Source organism: Parasteatoda tepidariorum, chromosome 10, assembly GCF_982258835.1.
Source record: "Parasteatoda tepidariorum strain Cologne lab strain chromosome 10, Ptep-v5.0, whole genome shotgun sequence".
Classification (NCBI taxonomy): Eukaryota; Metazoa; Arthropoda; class Arachnida; order Araneae; family Theridiidae; genus Parasteatoda; species Parasteatoda tepidariorum.
The window spans coordinates 22,425,999-22,448,392 of record NC_141764.1 but is presented as its reverse complement, the minus strand read 5'-3'; the positions used below and the strand labels follow the sequence as shown (position 1 = coordinate 22,448,392).

Here is a 22,394-nt window from a genome sequence, read left to right as displayed (position 1 = left end):
TAAATCACAAAAATTGAAATTAAAATAGCTTTTACTAACGTGATGAACTATTTTCTTAAAATTAGGATTTTTTTAAAAATATTCAAAGTTATAAAGGAATAAAAAGTAAGATTTAGACAAGTAATGTATATAAAAGCTTCCAGCTATTTTAGGCATTAAAAGTCATGAATAATCTTTGTTCACGATGTTGTTTTTCTAAGTTTCGCGTGTCAAATAAAACGCACATTGTTTTTTCTTCTTCTTTTTTATTTTAAAAATACACGCGCTTCTATACCATAATAAAAGTCCTTGATGCCTTTAGGCGAAATAAATGCATTAAAAGAAAAATCTAGAGAAAATTTATTCTAGTCTATCATTTTTTTTTTTATCATTTTATCCGAAATGATTTTTTTAAGAGCCAAAAATTTAAATCAAATAAGTTCCGTTGCCAGATCTCACGAGATAATACTTATTAGCAGTTACGAGCAGACGATGTTTTTCCCTTCTCATAACATTCATTTTACCATTTTATTCTGCTTTCGGCGTAATGCATGGAAGATTGTATTATAGAACAATTTCTGATTTCTCGCGATAATTTCTCGCGCTTGTATTATATGAAGTGAAGTGATGATTATATTAATAAGTAAAAAAAAAATATAAAAGAATGGGGAGAAAATTTTCGCCATGTATGAATTAGTATTCATTGGATATGCGTAAACTCGTTAGGCCTAATGCAATTCCGTTAGGGTAAGCTCATGAGATTCGAGTTTTGAGTTTAGTGGAGTATCTTTTGTGAACTAATATTAAAAATGAATGCATGCAAATAAATCGTTTACTGTTTTCCCATTTAATGTTAGAAGAATAACTTACGTTTATTAAAATGTTCGTTGATATTATAAGAATAATACAAATATGGTAGCATTTTTTTTAGTACATTTATGGTTTTTAGTAATCATATTTACAACAATGTCCTCCAGGTAATAGGATTTAGATATTTACTGTATGAAAAACGAATAAGTTTCAGAACAAAAATCGAAAAACTTTTCTTTTTCATCTTTATTTTTAAATAGCTATGTTGAATTTATCAGAATGTATAATGAGTAAAGGATGCTTTATTCAATAGCAATTACTGTCGTTAACATTAAATATTAAAACTGTTGAAAATGTTAATGCCTAGTTTCGTAAATTTATTTGTTTTTCTTAAATTTTTTTGTTGCAGAAATTTATGTTTTAAACAACGAATTTAAATATATTTTTGTTTGCCTCCTGGCAACTGAATTTCGCTTAAAAGTTAACTAAATATTTAAGATAATTTTTAAAAATGATTTACTTTCACATTTGTAAACTAAAATATGTTTTTACAGTTGAATTATAACTTTAGTTTCCAAAATTTTTCTAAATCAGAATAAGATTGCGGTAATTTTCGACAACATCTTAAATAATTTTATTTTTTCTCATAACAGCAAGGAATTTAAAACTTTTGAAATGGACAATTGCAGCATCTCTTAAATTTTCCAAATTATAGTCATTACTTCTTAAGATTGATTTCCTGATTACGAAAATATAATTTTTAACTCTGACAAATAAATATTTATTTAATTATTAATATTTTAATTTGAGCGAAAACGCCCTCACTCGAAAACGACCGCTGATTGGTGTGACGTCATTAGAGCCTTACTCCTCACGACCTTCCCGTTGTTATTATGTATTTTCTTTCTTGCGGTTTTAACTAGCTCTTCTTTAACTTATTTTTTCCAAATTTTCCCGCGTGTATTTAAATGCGTATTTAGCAGCAAATATTTTGAAATCTATTGCATATATAGAATCAAAATGGAAGAGGGGTTTCAAAAAGCTCAAACGGACAATTTGCCGCAAGTTACTGAAGAGATGATTATGGATTTTTTTCGAACGAACCAAGATTTCATTTCGCCTGAAATCAAAGGCATAAAGGCTCAAAGGTATAAATTTGTTTATTTATAAACTGTAGCTGTAAATAAGGGCGTCGGCAAGGAGGTGCACTTGCACTACCCTGGATTTTCTTTAAGCAATTAAAAATAAATAGAAAAGCAATTTAGTTATAAAATTTCATGTAAAAAATTGATTAATCAAACAAGAATTGCAATCATACAGAATAGTTTTAATCTTTTTTTGTGTGGGGATGGTAGTTTGTTAAAGGGTTGCACCCCCCTATATTTTATTCTACCGGCGCCCCTGGCTGTAAATAATTTTGTGTGTGAAAATGGAACGGCGATTTGTTATAACACATATAGGTACACGTTAAAATATAGCAAGGATTTAAGTATACTAAAAACATCTTTCCACTTTCATAAAAGTATAAAACTAAACGCTATTCTTACACACTAAATTATTATTACTCACAAAAACAAATAATTATACTTACTCACAAAATTATTATTATAAACGTTATACTTACTCTTTTATTAAAATTATTTTATTAAAAATTAATTTTAATAAAATGTATTATTTTATTAAAAATTAATTTAAATTAAAGTTATTATTTTATTAAAGACCAATTATAAACAACTTTGTAATAATTACAATCAATTTTATTAAAATTAATTTAGTTAAAAATTAATTGAAGTCAATTTTATTAAAAATAATTTATAAACGATTTTATAAAAATAAATAAGCTATTATTTTTATTAAAAATTATTGTTTTATCAAAAATTAATATTTAATAAAATAAAATTAAAGAAAATTAGATTCTAATTTATAAAGAAAATTAAAGAAATAGTCAGAGGCAAGCTAGTTATAGAATATTTTTACCCTTTCTACTGTCAAACATAAATACACATCTTCAATTTTAGTATATTTTACTTTAACTACACCTGCTAATGTTTTTTTATCGAATTTTTTTATTAAATTTAAAAATAAGTTTTGCTTCATAATATTTTTTAAAGTGTTAAATCCAAGGTGTAAATAATAACATGAACCATTTTGAAAGATACTGGTACATTTTATGAATGATGTATTAAAAATCAAAAAGATTTTTATTACATTATATTTTAAAGCGTCTAGTTATGCAGATAGTGTGCATATTGAAGGATTTAAAAAAATATAATAGTTTTTATCCCTATTCTGTAAAAAAAAAGAAAAAATTAATGTATACTAAATTTTATATTAAATAACTATTTCATAATTTAAGGTTTCCAGAAACTTTTGGAATTTTTACGGAAAAGAAAGATATGAAATAGCGATTAACACAAACTAATATTACATGGACATAGGAAAGCTATAAAAAACTTCTTCTTCTTTATCGACACTATGGCCTTGGGGAGGCCAGGTCTGTCTCAATTGGTTGTTTAGTCTAATAAGATTCTGTTTTTCAGCTTTTAAATCATCTTTTTCACATATATATATATATATATATATATATATATATATATATATATATATATATATATATATATATATATATATATATATATTTTAACTTCAGATCAGCAAGACAAACATATGGGGATAATGCTATAGGCTATGTGCAAGTTAAGCGAGAAAGTGATATCTGCATTGTTAAAGGGAAAATGACTCCTGAGCATAAAATAAAAACCAAAGCATATGCAATAACTTTGACATGTGATGAATCTTCTGGGGTCATAAACTCATTAGTGTGCGATAACTGTGCGGCCAGTGCAGGAGGATGCAAGCACATGATAGCATTTCTTTTCTGGGTTCACCGAAAATGTTCGCTACCATCTCCAACAGAAATAGAATGCTATTGGAAAAAATCTAAACTTTCATCAGTTGGTTCATCCCAAAAATTTATTCATGCTTCTAGTTTAGGTAAAAAAGATATCAAAGATCTTCCCCCAAAGTGTCCTTCTATTTTAGAAGCAATACACTTCGATTTTAAAATATATTTTTAAAAAAACAAACGACGTTCAACTAGGCACGTAAACAAGCGTTAAATCACCAAGGAGAAAAAGTGTAAACAAACGCGAGTCAGGCTCGAATGGCGTCACTTTCTTAAAAGTCACGTGACTTCCTTTTTAAACTGAAAACGAAAGTACACGATTTTTAATTGCTCTTAATTAAAAAAGTAGCATTTTTTGGGAGGTAAAAAGATGTTTTTCAGGACTTTTCCATCATTCTGAATTCATTAAGAACATAAAAAAAATTGACTGCAATTGTCCATTCAATATAAATATTTTAGTTCATACTTTTTTATAAAATAAATTACTCACTTGAAATTTTTTTTTCGCGTAGGTTTTACTTGAGCTAAAATTCATTGTAGTACTACAATTTAAAACGTTTTCAAAACTTAAATGCTTAATTTACTGATGCAAATTTTTAGAATTCTTATTTTATAAATTATGAAAGATATGACTGTTTTGTTAAGAAATAAAGCAATAAAAATAGTTTAAATCCAATTTCAGATAAATGATTTTAATAATTTGACTATCATGAATTACAATGTAAGAATAACAGTTTAAGAGGCCTTTCTTTCGCCATCTTGGATTTATGGTTAAATTTTTGATATACTTTTCCTTGATATTTCTATACTTTTGATGATAGTGTCATTGGACGGAACAACCGAAAAAAATTCAAAAGATTCCGTTTCTTTCTGAAAAGACTCAAAATTAAGGAGTCGCTTTATTAAATTAGGAGAAACATTACACAACTTCTTAAAATTGTAGCTTTGAGTAACTCATTTAAACTATACATTTGATCGTTTTAAAATTTAATTTTAGAGCAGTTTCAAATAATAAAAACTAATTCGGTAACGCTATTACTTTTTTTTAAAACTTGAATTGCGTAAAAACATTGATATTTATCAAAAATCTAAAAACAGACTAATGTGTTATAGCATACTACCTCTCAAAAAATACTGATTGCAGAATTATATTGGCATAATTTTATCAGAATTTTTTTTTTTATAGAGAACCAAAAATAACAAATGCCTTATATTTTAAATTGTGATTACACGGGGAAAAAAATTCTGGTAAAATTACCGAATTGGATGATCACCTTTCCGGTAAAAAAAAACAACAACATAATTCTGATAATAAAACCCAAAATCTACAGAGTTCAAATCATTCGTTAGGTGATTTTTCTGTTCATATGGTAATGGTGTACCGGTAGCTCCGGTTTTCAAAACTATAGTTCTCATAACCAAACATTAAGAAAAAAAATACAAAAAGCCATATTTTATAGTTATTTTTCCCAAAATCATTACCAAAGCGCTTCGGTGAAAATTACGAGCTTTTTGGTGTTCCCATAGAGCCATTATTATGGTAAATTTTACCTTATTCTGTTAGTTTTGACCATACTTTCTTCTCCACGTTTGAAATGGTCTGGTATTTTACATGTTTCAAAAGATACTGCCATCAGCTTATTTGTGAAAATTAAATAAAAAGGATTAAAAGCATTTTTGCAATTCTTGACTACCTTCAACAGTAAATTTCGGTCGAGAGGAAAAAAAAAACCTCTAATGAAATAAAGCTGTAGTAATTGTTGAAATCAAACTTCAAATAAATTATTATGATCATTTTACTATAGCGATTTACCATGTAATTATAACAGTATAAAAAAAACTGTTCTGGTCTAATTGTTAAATTAAAAATAGTTATCTCAGCTGTTATTATGATCATTCCAATATCACTTTTAATTGTAGAACTCAAACACTTTTCATATCATTAATTATCGATAGACGTTCGAATTAGAACGTCTACTATCGATATACGTACTTCGGTAACGTCTTAGAAGAATATAACGATAACGTAATTAGAAGAATAAGGATTATTTAGAGGCATTAGTTTTAAAAGTTAGTTTAATAGGCATTTCAGTAGTTTTTTAGTTTTTAAAATTGGTATTTCAGCTTGGAGCAGCGCCATCTGTAACTTTTGAGGAATGCGCATGCGCTCAATGAACGAGAGAAGGATGATGTATGTAACCATCAACGAGAGAACATCTTCTCATTATCATAACTAAAAATAAAGTTGTTTGTTGTTGTTTATCGAATCGTTCAATCAACATCCATCGAATTGACAACATGGTGCCTCCACATCCGGGACACTGAAAATTTGAAAAACGTTCTATTCAGTCTAATAATCGAACCCCATCGCAACGTAAACCGAAACTTTTCATAGCGCAAACATGGATGCGCTTATGAGAAAACGTTCAACATTAAAAGGTAAGTGCACTCGACTTACAAATAATATTGAAAAACTATCATCCGCAACATATGATAATGTCACTGTGCAAATTTATGCGGCGCAAGCTGACGAGCTGTGGTTAGAACTCATGAATATTCATGAAAACATAATGTGTACATGTGATGAAAAATGTATTCAAGAAAATGAAACGGAATTCAACATAATGGCGGACAAAATCGAAACATTAAAAATAAATATTGCGCATATGTTCAAAACAGAATCGAAATTAATGGAAAGCGAAAATAATAATAAAGAGTCAAATACTAACATCAAATTGCCGCGCCTTGATTTACCTACTTTTTCTGGTAATTTTTGTAACTGGATTTCATTTCGAGATATTTTTTTATCTACCGTTCATAATAATTCATCACTAAATAATGTTCAAAAACTGCAGTACTTAAAATTGTCTTTAAAGAGTGAAGCATTAACAATAATTCAAAATATTCAAATATCAGATGCGAACTATGCTAAAGCGTGGAAATTAATTAACGATCGCTATGAAAATAATGTAGAAATAATTTATTCTACTTTAGATAAGCTTTTTTCTCAGCCGAATGTGCAAGGGGAAAGCGCGCAAGGGTTGCGTAAATTAATAGATGTAACAAATCAATGCTTAGATGTGTTGGAAGTGATGAGTCAGCCCATAGACAAATGGGATACCATACTTATTTATTTTTTGCGTAAGAAATTGGATTCCGAATCTTTGAAGGAGTGGCATCTGTCACATAAAGATCGTTCACTCAGATCGTTTTCAGAATTTAAAGCCTTTTTGGAACTGCATGCTTCTGCTTTAGCTTCGATTAATGTAAACAAACGAGTAATGCCTATTCAAAATAAATATAAATCGTTTAGTAAAAATGAAAATGTATCATCGCATTTAATGGTTCCTCAAATGTGTAAATTTTGTAAAGGACAACATCAAATTTATAAATGTGAGGATTTCATGAAACTTTCTTATAATCAGAAGAAAGATTTTCTTATAAAAAATAAGATTTGTAAGAACTGTTTAAGGGGGAATCATGTTACATCAGCATGTATTAGTAGTGGTGGGTGTAAAAAATGTGGTCTAAAACACAACACATTATTGCATATCGATAAAAATCAAAATACAAATGTTAACATTACATCGGATACGGTAGTTGAGCCGATAGTATCAACACACTGCTCTAATTTTAAAAATAAGCAAATTTTATTACCCACAGCTATAGTTCATGTTATTGATTCTAGTGGTAATTTTCAAAAATGCCGTGCTTTACTAGACAGCGCGTCACAATCGTCATTCATTAGTGAAGAATGTGTTCAAAATTTAAAATTAAACAGAAAAATTGTTAAATTACGCATTTCGGGCGTATCGGGAAAACAAACTGCTATGACAAATGGTTGTGTAACTGTAAATTTAATTTCATGTTACAACAAAAAATCTGTACTGTCTGAATTACATATTTTGAAAAAGGTTACTTGTGATTTACCTCAGTGCTCAGTAGATACAAAAGCGTTAGATTGTTTTGATTCATTAAAATTGGCAGATTCAAATTATAATGTTTCGGGACGAATAGATATACTTTTAGGTGCAGACTATTGTTCAGACATATTTGTTGGTAACTGTATCAAAGCACCTCATGGGTCAATCGCAGCACATGAAACGATATTTGGTTGGGTTATTTTTGGGGAAGCGACGGCATCTAAATCGATACAAGATGTTCACGTGCATCATAGTATTAGTGATATAGATTTTTCCTTGCAAAAATTCTGGCAAGTTGAAGAAGTTCCAAATTCTTGCAAGTGGACTAAAGACGAAATTCAGTGTGATAAACATTTTCAGGAAACTCATTCCCGAGATGACTCTGGTCGATATATTGTACACTTGCCATTTAAGCAAGACGCAAAACCTCTCGGTGAGTCAAGAGAAATCGCAATTAATCGCTTTAAGCAAATCGAACGCAAACTCTCTCGTCAACCAATCTTAATGCAGAGTTATTCAAAGTTTATGAGTGATTATTTGACATTAGGTCACATGGAAATAGTTCCCGACCATGAGTTAAATACTGCCATGAAATCTGCGTATTACATTCCTCATCATTGCATAAAAAATGAATCGGATCTTAAATTTCGCGTAGTATTTGATGCTTCTGCAAAAACCACAAATGATATTTCATTAAACGATAATTTGTTAATTGGACCAACTATTCAGGATAATCTTTTTAATCTCGTATTAAGGTTTAGAGAAAGAAAAATCGCCCTTAAAGCAGACATTTCTAAAATGTATAGGCAGGTAAGAGTTGCTCCCAGTGATTCTAATTTTCAGAGAATTGTTTGGAGAAATTCTCCTAATGAACCTATAAGCACTTATCGTCTGCTTACGGTCACGTATGGAACAGCGGCAGCACCTTATTTAGCCACCAAATGCCTTCAACAATTAGTAAATGATGAAGGACATAAATTCCCTTTGGCTGCACAAGCAGTTATGAAGGATTTTTATGTAGATGATCTTATTTCAGGGGCAGAAACAATTGAAAGTACAATTAAGTTACAATCAGAAATCAATGCGTTTTTAAAAACCGGTGGTTTTGAAATCAGAAAATGGGCTTCAAATGAACCACAAGTATTACAAAATTTGAACGATGATTTGTTAGATTTAAGTCAATATCAGGTTCAGTCAGAAAAAACAATTAAAACGTTGGGTATATTGTGGGACCCTAAAAAAGATGTATTTTTCTTTAAATTATCAATTAATTCTAAGCATGCATATAATTCTAAACGTTCAGTTTTATCCATGTTATCCCAGTTATTCGATCCGTTGGGTTGGATTTCACCAGTAACGATAGTTGGTAAAATTTTAATCCAAACATTATGGAAAGAAAAGTTAGAATGGGATGATCACTTACCACCGCATCTAGAAAACATTTGGGAAATATTCAAAAACAATTTGCACAAGTTAGAAGAAATAGAAATTCCTAGATATGTTTTAATCAATAACGCAGTAAAATATGAGTTACATGGATTCTCAGATGCGTCGGAAAAAGCGTACGCAGCTGTTATCTATGTGCGATCCATAAATAGCAATGGAGATATTCAGATAAATTTAATTACGTCAAAATCAAAGGTAGCTCCATTAAAAAAGTTAACGTTACCTAGATTAGAACTATGTGGAGCTCATCTGTTAGCAAAATTAATGTCAGTGTTAATTTCGGGTACAAATCTTTCAGTTAATAAAACGCTCTGCTGGTGTGATTCGACAATCGTTCTCGCGTGGCTAAATTCACCTTCCAATAGATGGAAAACATTTATAGCAAATCGTGTTGCGCAAATTCATGAATTCATACCTAATGCAACTTGGCATTATGTGACAAGTTCAGATAACCCAGCAGATTGCGCTTCTCGAGGCATTGGCACAAGCGAACTTAAAACGCATAACCTTTGGTGGAACGGACCACCATTTCTGGATAAATACGAATACATTTTTCATGAACCCACATGTACTGAAGACAATCAGTTAGAAATCAAACGTGAAGAGAAGAAGTTAGCAAGTCTATTGACTCAAACGAAGGAAGGACCTCCAACATTTGGTCTCCTACAAAAGTTCTCCTCACTATCGAAATTAAAACGAGTGACTGCGTACTGTTTTCGATTCATTGAAAACTGTAAAAAAACCGCCGAACGAAAGAAATCTAGCATTTCTCACTGCTTCAGAACTTAAACATGCTTTGATGTTTTGTGTTAAAGAGACTCAAATGGAAGTCTTCAGTGCTGAGGTAGAAACTATGCAAAAGTCGAAACCGCTTTCAACGAAAAGCAAAATTCTATCGCTCAATCCAGTGTTACATGATGGATTACTAAAGGTGGGCGGTAGATTAAGACATGCGAACATTTCAGATGCACAAAAGCATCCGATTCTTTTACCTAAAGAACATTCTTTGACCAAATTAATCTTAGCAGACATTCATTTAAATCACTTACACGCTGGTGCTCAATTAATGCAAGCATGCGTGAGACAGCAGTTCTGGATTATTTCAGCCAGATCAGCTATACGTAGCATCATAGCGAATTGCATGGTGTGCAAGCGTCATCGAGCTCAACGATTAACGCAACAAATGGGAGATTTACCAGCTTCACGCGTAAATCCCTCCCGACCATTCACACATTGCGGTGTGGACCTTTTTTGGTAAAAATTTCGAGAGCTTCCAGAGCTAAATCGTCCAAAGCATATTTAGCTCTATTCATATGTTTTTCAACGAAAGCTGTGCACTTGGAACTTGTCAGCGATTTAACAGCTAACTCTTTCATCGCAGCTCTTAAACGATTTATTGCTCGTGGAGGAAAATGCTCACATATATACAGTGATTGCGGCACTAACTTCATTGGAGCAAATCGTAAACTAAAAGCAGAAATTACAACGCTTCTTAAATCGTATGAGCACAATGATGAAGTGTCACATCATTTAAGTGAAAATGGAATCGAATGGCATTTTAACCCGGTAAATTCTCCACACATGGGAGGAATTTGGGAATCTAACATAAAATGTGTGAAACAACATCTTAAGAAAATCGTATCCAACGTAACACTAACTTTCGAGGAACTTTATACTGTATTCACACAAATTGAAGCGTGCTTAAATTCACGTCCAATATCACCGATGTCCAGCGATCCAAGTGATTTGACAGCATTAACTCCAGGACACTTTATAGCTGGTGGTCCTCTAACAGCTATACCTGAACCAGACTACAGCACAACAAAGATGAACTGTCTTTCCAGATGGCAGTTAACTCAAAGAATCGTCCAACATTTTTGGAATCGTTGGCAGAAAGAGTATATTCTTCAACAACAGCAAAGATCAAAATGGAAGCAAGCAAAGGAAAGCTTAATTATTGGTGATCTTGTCCTCATTTCGGATGATAATCTTCCACCAACGAAATGGAAACTTGGTCGAGTGATCTCTGTGCATCCTGGACATGATGGAAAAGTTAGAGTCGTGGCATTAAAAACAGCTGAGGGCATGACATCAAGAGCTGTTACAAAACTTTGCAAACTTTGAACATTTGACTTTAAATTCATTAATTCAATCAAGAAGTCCTGTATAAACTAATTTTACTTATTATTAATTAATATGTTTTTTGTTCATTTCAGATTTTCTATGTTGTAATTTGAAAGCTCTTAAAGCTTTCAAGGTGGGCGGCATGGAGCAGCGCCATCTGTAACTTTTGAGGAATGCGCATGCGCTCAATGAACGAGAGAAGGATGATGTATGTAACCATCAACGAGAGAACATCTTCTCATTATCATAACTAAAAATAAAGTTGTTTGTTGTTGTTTATCGAATCGTTCAATCAACATCCATCGAATTGACAACACAGCTGTTTTTATGGCCATTCTCAGTTCTGATATAAACACTAATTTTTAAAAAGATAAATTGCCGCAATTTTTTTAAAATCATTTTTCCAAAATTACTGTTAATTTCAGAATACGTCATTTTTGTTATCTTCCGCAACTTTTATTTAAAAAAGAAAACTCTGTAATTTAAATATCACTTATAATTATGGAAATTACAGCAATATGCTATCCAAATGTTATGCAAGCACCTATAGGAGACTGATGATTTGGTAATTTTTCTGAGCAGGGAGGTGTCAATAGTGCTCGAGAGACTCCTTAATCCCTTTATTTTCATATTTTATTCACGTATTTAAATCTCAAAAAAAATATGCAATGAAAAAAAATTTGGAAGAAATTACTTTTGAAAAAAATTTCAAACTTGAATAAAAATTAAAATTTTGAAAAAGAAAAAGTTGACAAAATTTTCTTCAAGGCTCTTCAAAATTTCATTATGAATTGAAGTTTAAATTTTGCTTTATGCAAAGTTACATTTTTATTTGAACTTAATAATAAGCTCTTAAAACTAAATTTCTGCAATAAAAATCAAAGCAAAAAGACAAGAAAGGGGCTTTATGTCTTTTTAACGAAAGTATAGGAGGAAGTTTGTAATTCGATAATTTTCACTGCGGTCTATGGCTACATAAGAGAAGAAGGAAGTTTTTCAAAAAATAATTACGGATACAAATTTTTTTAAAAAAACAATAATTTTAAACTTGTTAGCATCTAACAGTTTAAACGTAATTCATCCCCTAAAACAAAGTTAAAAAATTATTTCAAATAACATAAATTAAAAACAGATTCATTTGCAATTACAGCCAACCGCAGCACCATCATCAATTAGATCTTTTAAACTGGTTCTAAAACACTAGGTTTCAGTTAACCTTACATCATGCTTGACGCCTGTCGATTAACATTTTGATAAAGTCATGCCAAATTACAGAGTACGGCAAACTACTACGGCGCCAATTTTGGCAGACTTATTACATAGACCGATGTCTACATCACAAAGTAACTATTTTGTTTACTTCATACCAACTCAACTTGTGATCAGTTTGGCAACATTATCACAAACGTTATCAGAAGTACTATATTTTGATGCTCAACGCTTGAAGGAAAGGTAGAAAACCATGTAATCACCAGCATCAGATTCGTTAGAATTTTAACCTGATCTTTTCAACACCTGACGAGAATTTTTTTTTCTTCTAGGAAGAGTATTTTATGGTTTTCTTTTGCCTTTGCTTGTGTTTATTTAAAAAAGATAGATGGAAGCTTTTTAATTTTCTTTCTTTATTTATTTAAAAAAAAAGCATTATTTAATGGTTTGCAAATGAAATTCCAAACAGTTATAATAATCGAAATAAACAATGTAAAGTTATAATGCTGAATTATCATGCTTACCTTTAGGTTTTTGTTATTGTTTTTCAAGCCTGATGAGCAACGTTTTCACATTGTGGCATTAAATATAATGTTAACTCCTTCAACTTATGTTGTGAATAATACTGCGTATTTTATATATATGTTTTTGTTAAAATGTGTAATTCAGTTATTTTTAAATAATAACTAGGTGTTTCACAAACAACTCATAATATAAAAATATAAATAAGTCAGTTAAAGGATATGATCGATGAAAATTTTTATACTTTACATATTCAACGAAATAATTAGTTATTCTATGAAATAACCAACTATTCCATGAAATAACTAGTGATAAACAGTTGAAGTGAAAAATAAATAATTTCAAAATTATTTTATAACTCGAAAACCTAACCCTATTGTGGATGACTAATTGATAAAAGTACAATTATCAAAATTTACGATTGTCAAACATTTTTGGCGCAAAAATCGTTTTATTCCTTACATTTGTTATTTTTTTAGGTCCTTAATTGATATTTGAAGAAACGGATCCTTGCAGAACTCAACAATATACAAAGAAAAATTTAAATAATAAGTGATATTTTTAGGTGTAAAAATTTAGAAGGACAGAGTGTGTTCGAAGTATGAAACTAAGTTGCTAATCAAAAAAGAAAATTCTTTTTTCAAACAAAGTTTCCAAAAGGGAAAATATAGTCCATTCAAAGTTCGTTCGTTCTGCATACTAAGATATTTTTTCCAAATTACTATACATTCTAAAAATTACCATAATTTGTAAAATTAATTAAAGAAAATAGTAAAAGATAGAAATATATGATTCCATACGTTCTGCTTAAAAGCCAGATTCTTTTCCTACAAATTTTAAAAATTAGTCACAAAACTCGTCAACAGATGGCACTGCAGAAAAAACAGTACCGCAATTTAAAAAAAAAAAGAAATCACCAATGGTAGCAACCATGTAGGGCAAATTAAACAGATCCCCGTACAAAATATGATCTTGTATGCAATGGAAAATATTCTCTTTTGATTTTTAATTAGTTGAGCCATCTGTTGACAAACTTTCTAACTAATTTTGAAATTTCCAGAAAACAATTTAAGTAGCTTCCTAAGCAAAACTCAGCTAACCCTGCATTTCTCATGCTCCATTCTTCGGAACCATATTAACAAGATCTAAACGAATGAGAAAATTACAATTTAACATATCCTCTTCAATCGAAATCTAAGACAAAATAATCAGCATTTGTGTGTTTCAGTAGAATCAGCAATTTCATGTTTAAAAAAAATCATCAATCAAAATCATGTCCTTTCAGTGCCATAAAAAGTCAGTTGGACATTGAAGTTGGCGTGAACATATATTTCTCCATCCTAAAGCATAGGGAATAAAAACCATGCCAAATCCCCAAGGATTTTACGGGGCTTTTGAAAAGTAAGGTATCCATTACATATCGAAAAGGAGTAATACAAGCATGGCTTTTAGACGTAAAAAATATTATCCCTAGATGTAAAAAAAGAGAGAGAGAGATAAATCCTCAACCCTTCGATGTATCACTTTCAAGAGAACAACAAAGGGACTTTCAAAACTCCAGTCACGATTTTGGGTGCAGAGTAAGTAATCTTTCCTGCCCACTTGGCGATATCGGTTTCCTGCTTGGCGATGCACCACTTACACGTAAAAAAGATGAAAAATGGTATATATTAACTAAGTTGGCGGCATTCACAGTTAAAATCTGAGAAACTTCTCAAATGTTCTATCGAGTGCTGCCACTTGTAGTAGTTTGTAACAATAATGTTCTATAATTGGCTGTTATCATTTGGAAAGCACAATAAATACATAAAAAGGGAGGACATAATTTACATCTGAGCATAGAAGAACCATAAAAGTACCAGGAAGAAATTTCTTTTGTAGCAGAACTTAAAATCGGAGGACTTAGGATCTTTATAACATTCACAGTTAAAATCCGAGAAACTTCTCAAATGTTTTATGAAATAAAACTAGTGCTGCCACTTGTAGTAGTTTAGAACAATAATGTTCTATAATTGGCTGTTATCATTTGGAAAGCACAATAAATAGTACATAAAAATGGTGGACATAATTTACATCTGAGCATAGAAGAACCATAAAAGTACCAGGAAGAAATTTCTTTTGTAGCAGACCTTAAAATCAGAGGACTTGGGATCTTTTTAACATTCACAGTAAAAATCTGAGAAACTTCTCAAATGTTTTACGGAAAAAAAAATAGTGCTGCAACTTGTAGTAGTTTGTAACAATAATGTTCTATAATTGGCTCTTATCATTTGGAAAACACAATAAATAGTACATAAAAATGGTGGACATAATTTACATCTGAGCATAGAAGAACCATAAAAGTACCAGGAAGAAATTTCTTTTGTAGCAGAACTTAAAATCGGAGGATTTAGGATCTTCTTAACATAGATATCATTGCGAACAAGAAAGTCCAGCAATCTCTCCATCTTCAATTTTTTATAAATTTCCTTTTACCATTTAACTCTGTGAATGTTGGCTTGGTAAAGCCTTTTCCGACTCATATGCCATTGAACTCTATTAACAAAATCAACCAACCATTTTCAAATTACCACAAACAATGAAAGTAAATATATTTAGCTAAGCAAAATTGTTCAGTTTTGTTTTCATATTGAAATTAATACCAAGAGGAGAAAAATGAAAGGAAAAAAAAAAAACATTATCGTTTGCAAAAAGCGGAGGTGGGCGTTATTGCTTCTGGCGGGAACAAATCATTAAAGCATACGTCATTGTTATCCTTACTGTTGCCAAACTCAGCCTAATAAATTCCAGTGTGGCCAATGATTGAAGAGGCAAATTGTACTGTAATTATTTATAGGTTTGGATGAATGAAGGAAAGGGCACATAATTAATAAGTACTGGAAACCTGTTGTTAAAGGTCTTCAATTTTCAGGAAAGAACCGATTTCGTTCATCCGCCAATTTCTTCACTCTCTTTCCTGATTGTGGATATTCCAGGGATCGTATATTCATTTCGATACTTTAATTATTTGTAGCCCTTTCAAACTGCGTATTGCGTATAACAAGGGGGAAAAAATGTTTGTTACTGTTTTTTCTTTTTCTAAATGTCCTTTAATAAAATTCAGAGTGAGTTTCTTAATACGAGCTGTTTTTCATTGTGCTGAGAGAGGGAGAAGTATTGACCATGAGCGTTATGATCTTTAAAAGTTATAAGCTAAATTCATAGATTTGTCTGAATGTTTGATCCTATATATATATATATATATATATATATATATATATATATATATATATATATATATATATATATATATATATATATATATATATATATATATATTAATGTACTGATATACAAATGCTGAAATCTAACAATAGTTTGGATTGCAAAAAGATTTTTATGTTGATATATTCATGTATTATTTTTTGGATATATATTGTTTTCTTTTTATTAAATTTTGGAAGAGTATTTCTATTTGTTTCTTGAATAAAAAAATATTTCTACTAATTATTTTTATTCAATTTATTTGATTAAAAATAGTATTTGAATAATTGTTTTCAGAAATATTAGAACCGCATGTAATTAGTTTATGCATACTAAATTTAAAATCAATCCTTTTATCGCATATGCAACACAATGCAAATATTATTTAAATACAAATAAAAAATAATTAAAAAGAAAAAAAACTCTTATCGTCATGAATACAAAACCATATTAATTTCTCGGGTAAACTAAACTAAACTCAGCGGTGCGACAGCCCATAGAGAGCCAAGGCCTACTGTGCCCATCTCAGTTTTCTTGACGTTGGGCTCTGAGATGCAGCAGATATCCCGGTCAGGTGGTCAGCCGAGCGCGGAACCCGCAGTGTTTAGTTCTCAAGCATGCTTGGTACTCGTTTATCGACCTACTGAAGGGATGAAAACCTGAGTCAAACTTGCCACGACAGCGTGAAGCGCTACCGCTCAGCCACCGGGCGTCAATTTCTCGGGTGTATATATATATATATATATATATATATATATATATATATATATATATATATATATATATATATATATATATATATATATATTCCAAATCGAAGGAGCAAGTGGGAGAGCTATGTGAAGTAAACCCGAATTAAATCTTGATTATTTACAGGAAGAAAAAAAAATTAAGACAATGGTTTTCAAAGTCCAGATTATTTACAAAAACGCAGTTGGTTTCAAATCTAGCATAGTTGGTATAATAATGGTTAATATCTGCTTTGTAGCGTTTTGTAAAAAAGCATCCTTCCGACAAAATTTGTTGAAAAGTATACTTTCTAAAATTTGGAGGATCATTCAATCAAGTAAAGATGTTTAGTGAGTTTTTATGAAGAAGGCTTGGTCCCCCACCGGACTATTGAGCCAGGGATGATGATGTATGTCGATTAGTTTATTTAAAGTCATCCCCTCGAATCATTGAGGACGAGTCCCTAGCATGTGAATGCGTGATTGAAGATATTCAGGTTGTTTCGTTTATGATTTTGCGCCCCATACACACTAAGTAAAGGATTTTTTTTTTAATTTTAAATTTAGTATTTTGTGTTGACAGAGGTAGAATGTTTTAAAATCCCGATTTTTTCGTTCAGATTTTTTTTATTTTTATTTAAATTGAATACCGAGTGAGTGATTATCAAAATTCGTGCGAGCGATTTTTATTTTTAAACTGTAATACTTTGTTCCAAAATAAAGGGGTCATTCAAAAATTGAGTAAGCAACTCATGGAAGAATAGTTCTCATAATTTCCTTGTTTTTGCTCACTAGAGAAGAGGAGTTGTATGAGCAATGTTTATAAATATTACTAGAATCGCCGTATTTTTTTAACGAAATAAAAATCAATGAAGCAAAAGTCTTCGAAAAATTGGAAGTTTGGAGTAAAAAAATTATGTTTCGAGATAGAAAAAGTTTGTAAAACGAGAGTTAGTCAGTGTTATATGTGTTGTAAAATTTTATGAAATATGGATCTTAATTTTTATTTTGTGCAAAAGTTACCTTATCTATCTAACTTTAATTCTAATGTTCTTAAAACTAAATTAATACATTCAAATTCAAAGTGAATATAAAAAACAAGGGGTATACACAAACATTGAAGGTTTTTTTAATTTGCTTCTTTTTGCTGAGAAAAAAGGGGTGCACAGTCTACAAGTTTAAAAAACAGGCTTAAGTACAGGCTTCGATTTGTATGGAGTAAAGATTTATTTAAATCGTAGTTTTTGCATGAAAAATGAAAGTTCTTCAACATCTGATTTTGATATTTTGTACAAATAAATTCATAGGGTTACCAACTATAGTGTCCCGTACTCTAAGAATGAGAATTTTCAAAATACGCTATTCTGTACGAATAGACTTCATAAGAAGTGAATGAAAATTTTTGAAAATTTGTTTCGCATAAATGATGCAGTATTTTTTTTATTTTTTTATTTTATTTATTTACTTTTGTACAGTTAGAGTTGGGAAAACTATGTAAATTACGATACTTCCTACAAAATTCTTGAAAATGAATTTCGTAAAAAATTTTCAAAATTCAATATCTTCTACAATTATAGAATTAAGGAATTGCAAAACAAGCTACACCACCACCCAGTCACTAACCTTTCTCTAATTTTCTTCATTCCCCAAAAAAACAAACAAACCACTTTCCTTTCGAATCCCATAAAACATTCGAAATCCACATCTACTTGTTCCAATCGAACAACTCGATGCCTTCTCTAATTACTCTCGATCCAATGTTCTTTTTCTTATTCCGTTTGCAGGTAGCCCCCAAATGACGGAATCAGCGAAAGGGGTGAGCGGACGAGGGTAGAGGCAAGACTTTGTTATTATTCCATCTGTCAGCGAGCCGTCTGGAAACACCATCATTACATCCAGCCTAATGATGATGGATGCAGCCATTTATCAGGACGTGCTATGGCCGTAATCACAGGGAAGCGGTCGGCCATTTTTCATCCATCGCACATTGTAGTATTCGAATACCCAATTTCTACTGCACCCATTTCAAATATTGTGACGCTTTTCCGAAATGCTTCTGAAGGCGGTGGTGGGGAGAAGGTACACTTTTGTCGTGTGTTTGTCACTAGCTTTCGCTGTTTTGAGAAGTCTTCCAAACGTGATTGATTTTTCTGCCTGTTTGTTTCTGTATTTGCTTTGGTTAATGGCTTATGCTGTGTTTGTTTGTATTTTAGCTTTCAAATGGATGATTTCTATGCAGGGAAATGCTATTCTGGGGATAAAATATGGGATGGGATATTTTTTCTTTTCTTTGTCAGATAGGTTTATCTTTGGTGCTATTTATACCCTGCGAAAATATAGATCATAACTTGAAAAATATATGTACAGTATTCTAGTTATGCATATTAATGTAGGCATGGCTCTAAACCATTTATTTTCTGCAAAAATATGTAAATCATAACTTGGGAATCAAAAGTTCAGTATTCCAATTACACCGTAAAAAATTCCGGATCAAATTACAGTAAAAAGCGCCGACATTCAGGGTGCTGATGCTTTTTACCGTAAAATTCAATATTAACGGAACATATTTCAGAGCAAATCATCTGATGCACCGTAATTTATACAATATTACCGTAAAATCTCTGGATCATTCTAATCAATAAATATTACTTTAAAAATTACGGTGTAAAATTTTACGTTAAAAATAGATTTCACTGTCAAATGGATTTTACGGATAATGCATCCAAAGTGCCGGTACTCTAGACCATAATTTGATCCGGAATTTTTTACAGTATAGCATAATCAGTAATAGGGAATGAATCAAAACTTGAGAAATTCAATTATTCACATTAATATGGTTCTACGCTTATTTAGAACTATGTCTGTTATTTTCTGTTGAAATACATAAATTATAGCTTGATAAATCAACTAGGTAAAGTTCTAATTAGCATAATCACAGATAATGGTCAAAACTTTTCGGGAAATAAAATGAATGAATCAGAACTTGAGAAATCCAATTATTCATATTAATATGGTTCGATTCTCATTTAGAATCATATTATTTATTCTCTGTTGAAATGCATCGATTATAACTTGATAAATCATAAGTTCAAGATTCTAATTACCATATTCAATGATAGGGGTCTAAACTTCTAGAGGAAATAAAGAGAGTGAATCGAAATTTAAAAAATCCAATTATTGATATTAATATGGTTCTACTTTTATTTAGAGCCATAGTATTTATTTCCTGTTAGATACATAAACTATAACTTGATAAATCAAATGTCCAAGATTCAAATTACCACAGTTATTGATAGATGTCTAAAATTTTACAGGATATAAAGTGAGTGAATCAAAACTTGAGAAATCCAATTATTCATATTAATATGAATCATTACACTTATTTAAAATCATGTTATTTACTTTCTGTTTGATGCATAAATCATTACTTGATAAACCAAATGTCCAATAATTATAATCATTGAGAGTGATCTAAACTTGAACAGAAAATAAGAAGAGTGAATCAAAACTTGAGAAATCCAATTATTGATACTAATATGGTTCTTTACACATTTAGGACTATGTTATTTATTTCCTATTGAAATAAATTAATTTCAACTTGATAAATCAATATTCCAATAGAATATTATATTTCAAGAACCATGCTTATTTTTGTCCTGTGAAAATATTGTTATAGGTGTATAATTTCCTACACAATCAAACCTCAATGTTACGAACTCGAATTGAGACATTAAAAATTTCATAAATTCGCGACATCGGATGTCGAGTATTTCAATAAAAATTAAATCAAACTATTTATTGTACTGGCATTTCATTACTATTAACTGTGCTGGAAACTATTAACTACACTGGCGAAATATGTAATATACATTTAAACAAAAGTTACTTTCAAACAATGTCATTATTTTTGCTTCTTCAATCGATTTTATGTTTTGCTGAAATTCATCACAATACATCTGCCCATACTATAAACTTTTGTAAATATTTCCGATCATTTATATCATCACACACTGCAGGATTATTGTCTGTGATGTCTATCCCCTAACAGTTTTGATTTTCGTTTGGGTTCATTAAATGAGTAAGTTCTTCCAAATATTATAAGGAGAAATAAATTTTACAATTCTACTAGGTCAGAAATGTATGGTGCAAGCACCTTTTTTTTCTATCAGTAAATCAATTTCTTATTAGGGCTTCCAGAAATGACTCAAATTAGTGAAGAAAAATCTTCAAGAATTTAAAAAAAGCATTGTTCATAATTAGGGTGAGGAGAAATTGTTTTTTTTTGGGGGGTAACCAAAAATATTTCGTGAGAATTGTGTGCGGTTAAAAGATAGTTTTTTTTTCTTTTATCACTCGAGCAAATGCGCAAGGAAATTAAAATATTATCGAGGTTCGACTATATTATGCAAAATAAGTTATCACCAAACAATAAGGATTTATTTGTTCCAAAAATTTCTTCCTTCAAATAAGTGTGGCTTCCTATTATAATGCTCCATATCCTACAATCAGAGTTAAACTATCATTATTAGTTGTATAACGTAATTTTTAGTACATACATATTTCTTTACTCAAACTGCACTTGATGCAATTTTAATAGCAAATATTTTCAAGCATTTTATAACGTGTACAATAAACCTAATTGCGTTCATTATATTTTCTTCAATAAAAATTTTAGTGCTACAGCCGATTCATATGTTCCGAAGAAAAAAAAATCCTCTTTCAAGCTCATGATTTATTAATTTAAAAAATTCCGTCAACAAGAGCTTTTTAATCCCTCTTTTTCATAACAAAAACTAGAATCTGAGCTGTTTGAGCACTTGGGAGGGGTCGATTATGGATAGACCCCTCAATTCACGCCCATTTTGCTACACCACCATATTGCGCCTTCTTTTATGTACAGAATAAAAAAAAAAAAAAATCTTTTCCCTTTTTAAACTTTCTTCTTTTATTTACAAGCTATCATAACTCAACGTCTCGATCTTTATATATAACAACACCCCATAAGAAAAGAGCTTCAAAAACACATAAAGTATACCGCTTCGTGTATAGTATACTTTTAAAGAGGAGGTTTAGAAGGGGAGAAAAAAAAATTGCATGGTATAGATATATGCTCTTTTATAATATATGAGTGTGTGTATACATGTATATAAAGAAGAATCTCTTTTAATAGTGGTGCAGGAAACCATAAAGCGAAGACCTCGAAAGGAGGTGGTACGACGTAACGACTTAGTTTACGAGGTCTGCTTTGACATTAAATGACCATAAATTAGCGATTATTGCACAATGAGCTGCTTTAATCTTGTGTAAAATGATCGCCAGGTCTCCGAGCCCAATAACGCTGTTTATCAAAGTTATAGTTGCAAGGCGACGCGCTGAGGGGATCCTTTCTCACCTGCTCACTTTTCCTAAGTTGAATTTTAAAGAGTCACTTACCGGACAGCATCGCCACCTAGCGGTCGAAGGGCGAAAGAGTGAGTGTCGTTTCATAATGTCTTTCCCGTCCTG

General features: G+C 30.7%; 2 protein-coding genes across 2 annotated transcripts; both read left to right on the top strand.

Annotated features, from left to right (window-relative positions):
* The first annotated feature begins 6,096 nt into the window (after nucleotides 1–6,096).
* Nucleotides 6,097–9,852, top strand: LOC147802436 (uncharacterized). Its single transcript, XM_087152691.1, has 2 exons — nucleotides 6,097–6,133; nucleotides 7,358–9,852. Exons 1-2 carry the CDS (start codon nucleotides 6,097–6,099, stop codon nucleotides 9,850–9,852), a joined length of 2,532 nt encoding a protein of 843 aa, XP_087008817.1.
* Nucleotides 9,853–9,862: 10 nt separating this feature from the next.
* LOC147802435 (uncharacterized) lies at nucleotides 9,863–11,187 on the top strand. The gene is made up of 2 exons (XM_087152690.1): nucleotides 9,863–10,301; nucleotides 10,394–11,187. Exons 1-2 carry the CDS (start codon nucleotides 9,863–9,865, stop codon nucleotides 11,185–11,187), a joined length of 1,233 nt encoding a protein of 410 aa, XP_087008816.1.
* The last annotated feature ends 11,207 nt before the right edge of the window (nucleotides 11,188–22,394 follow it).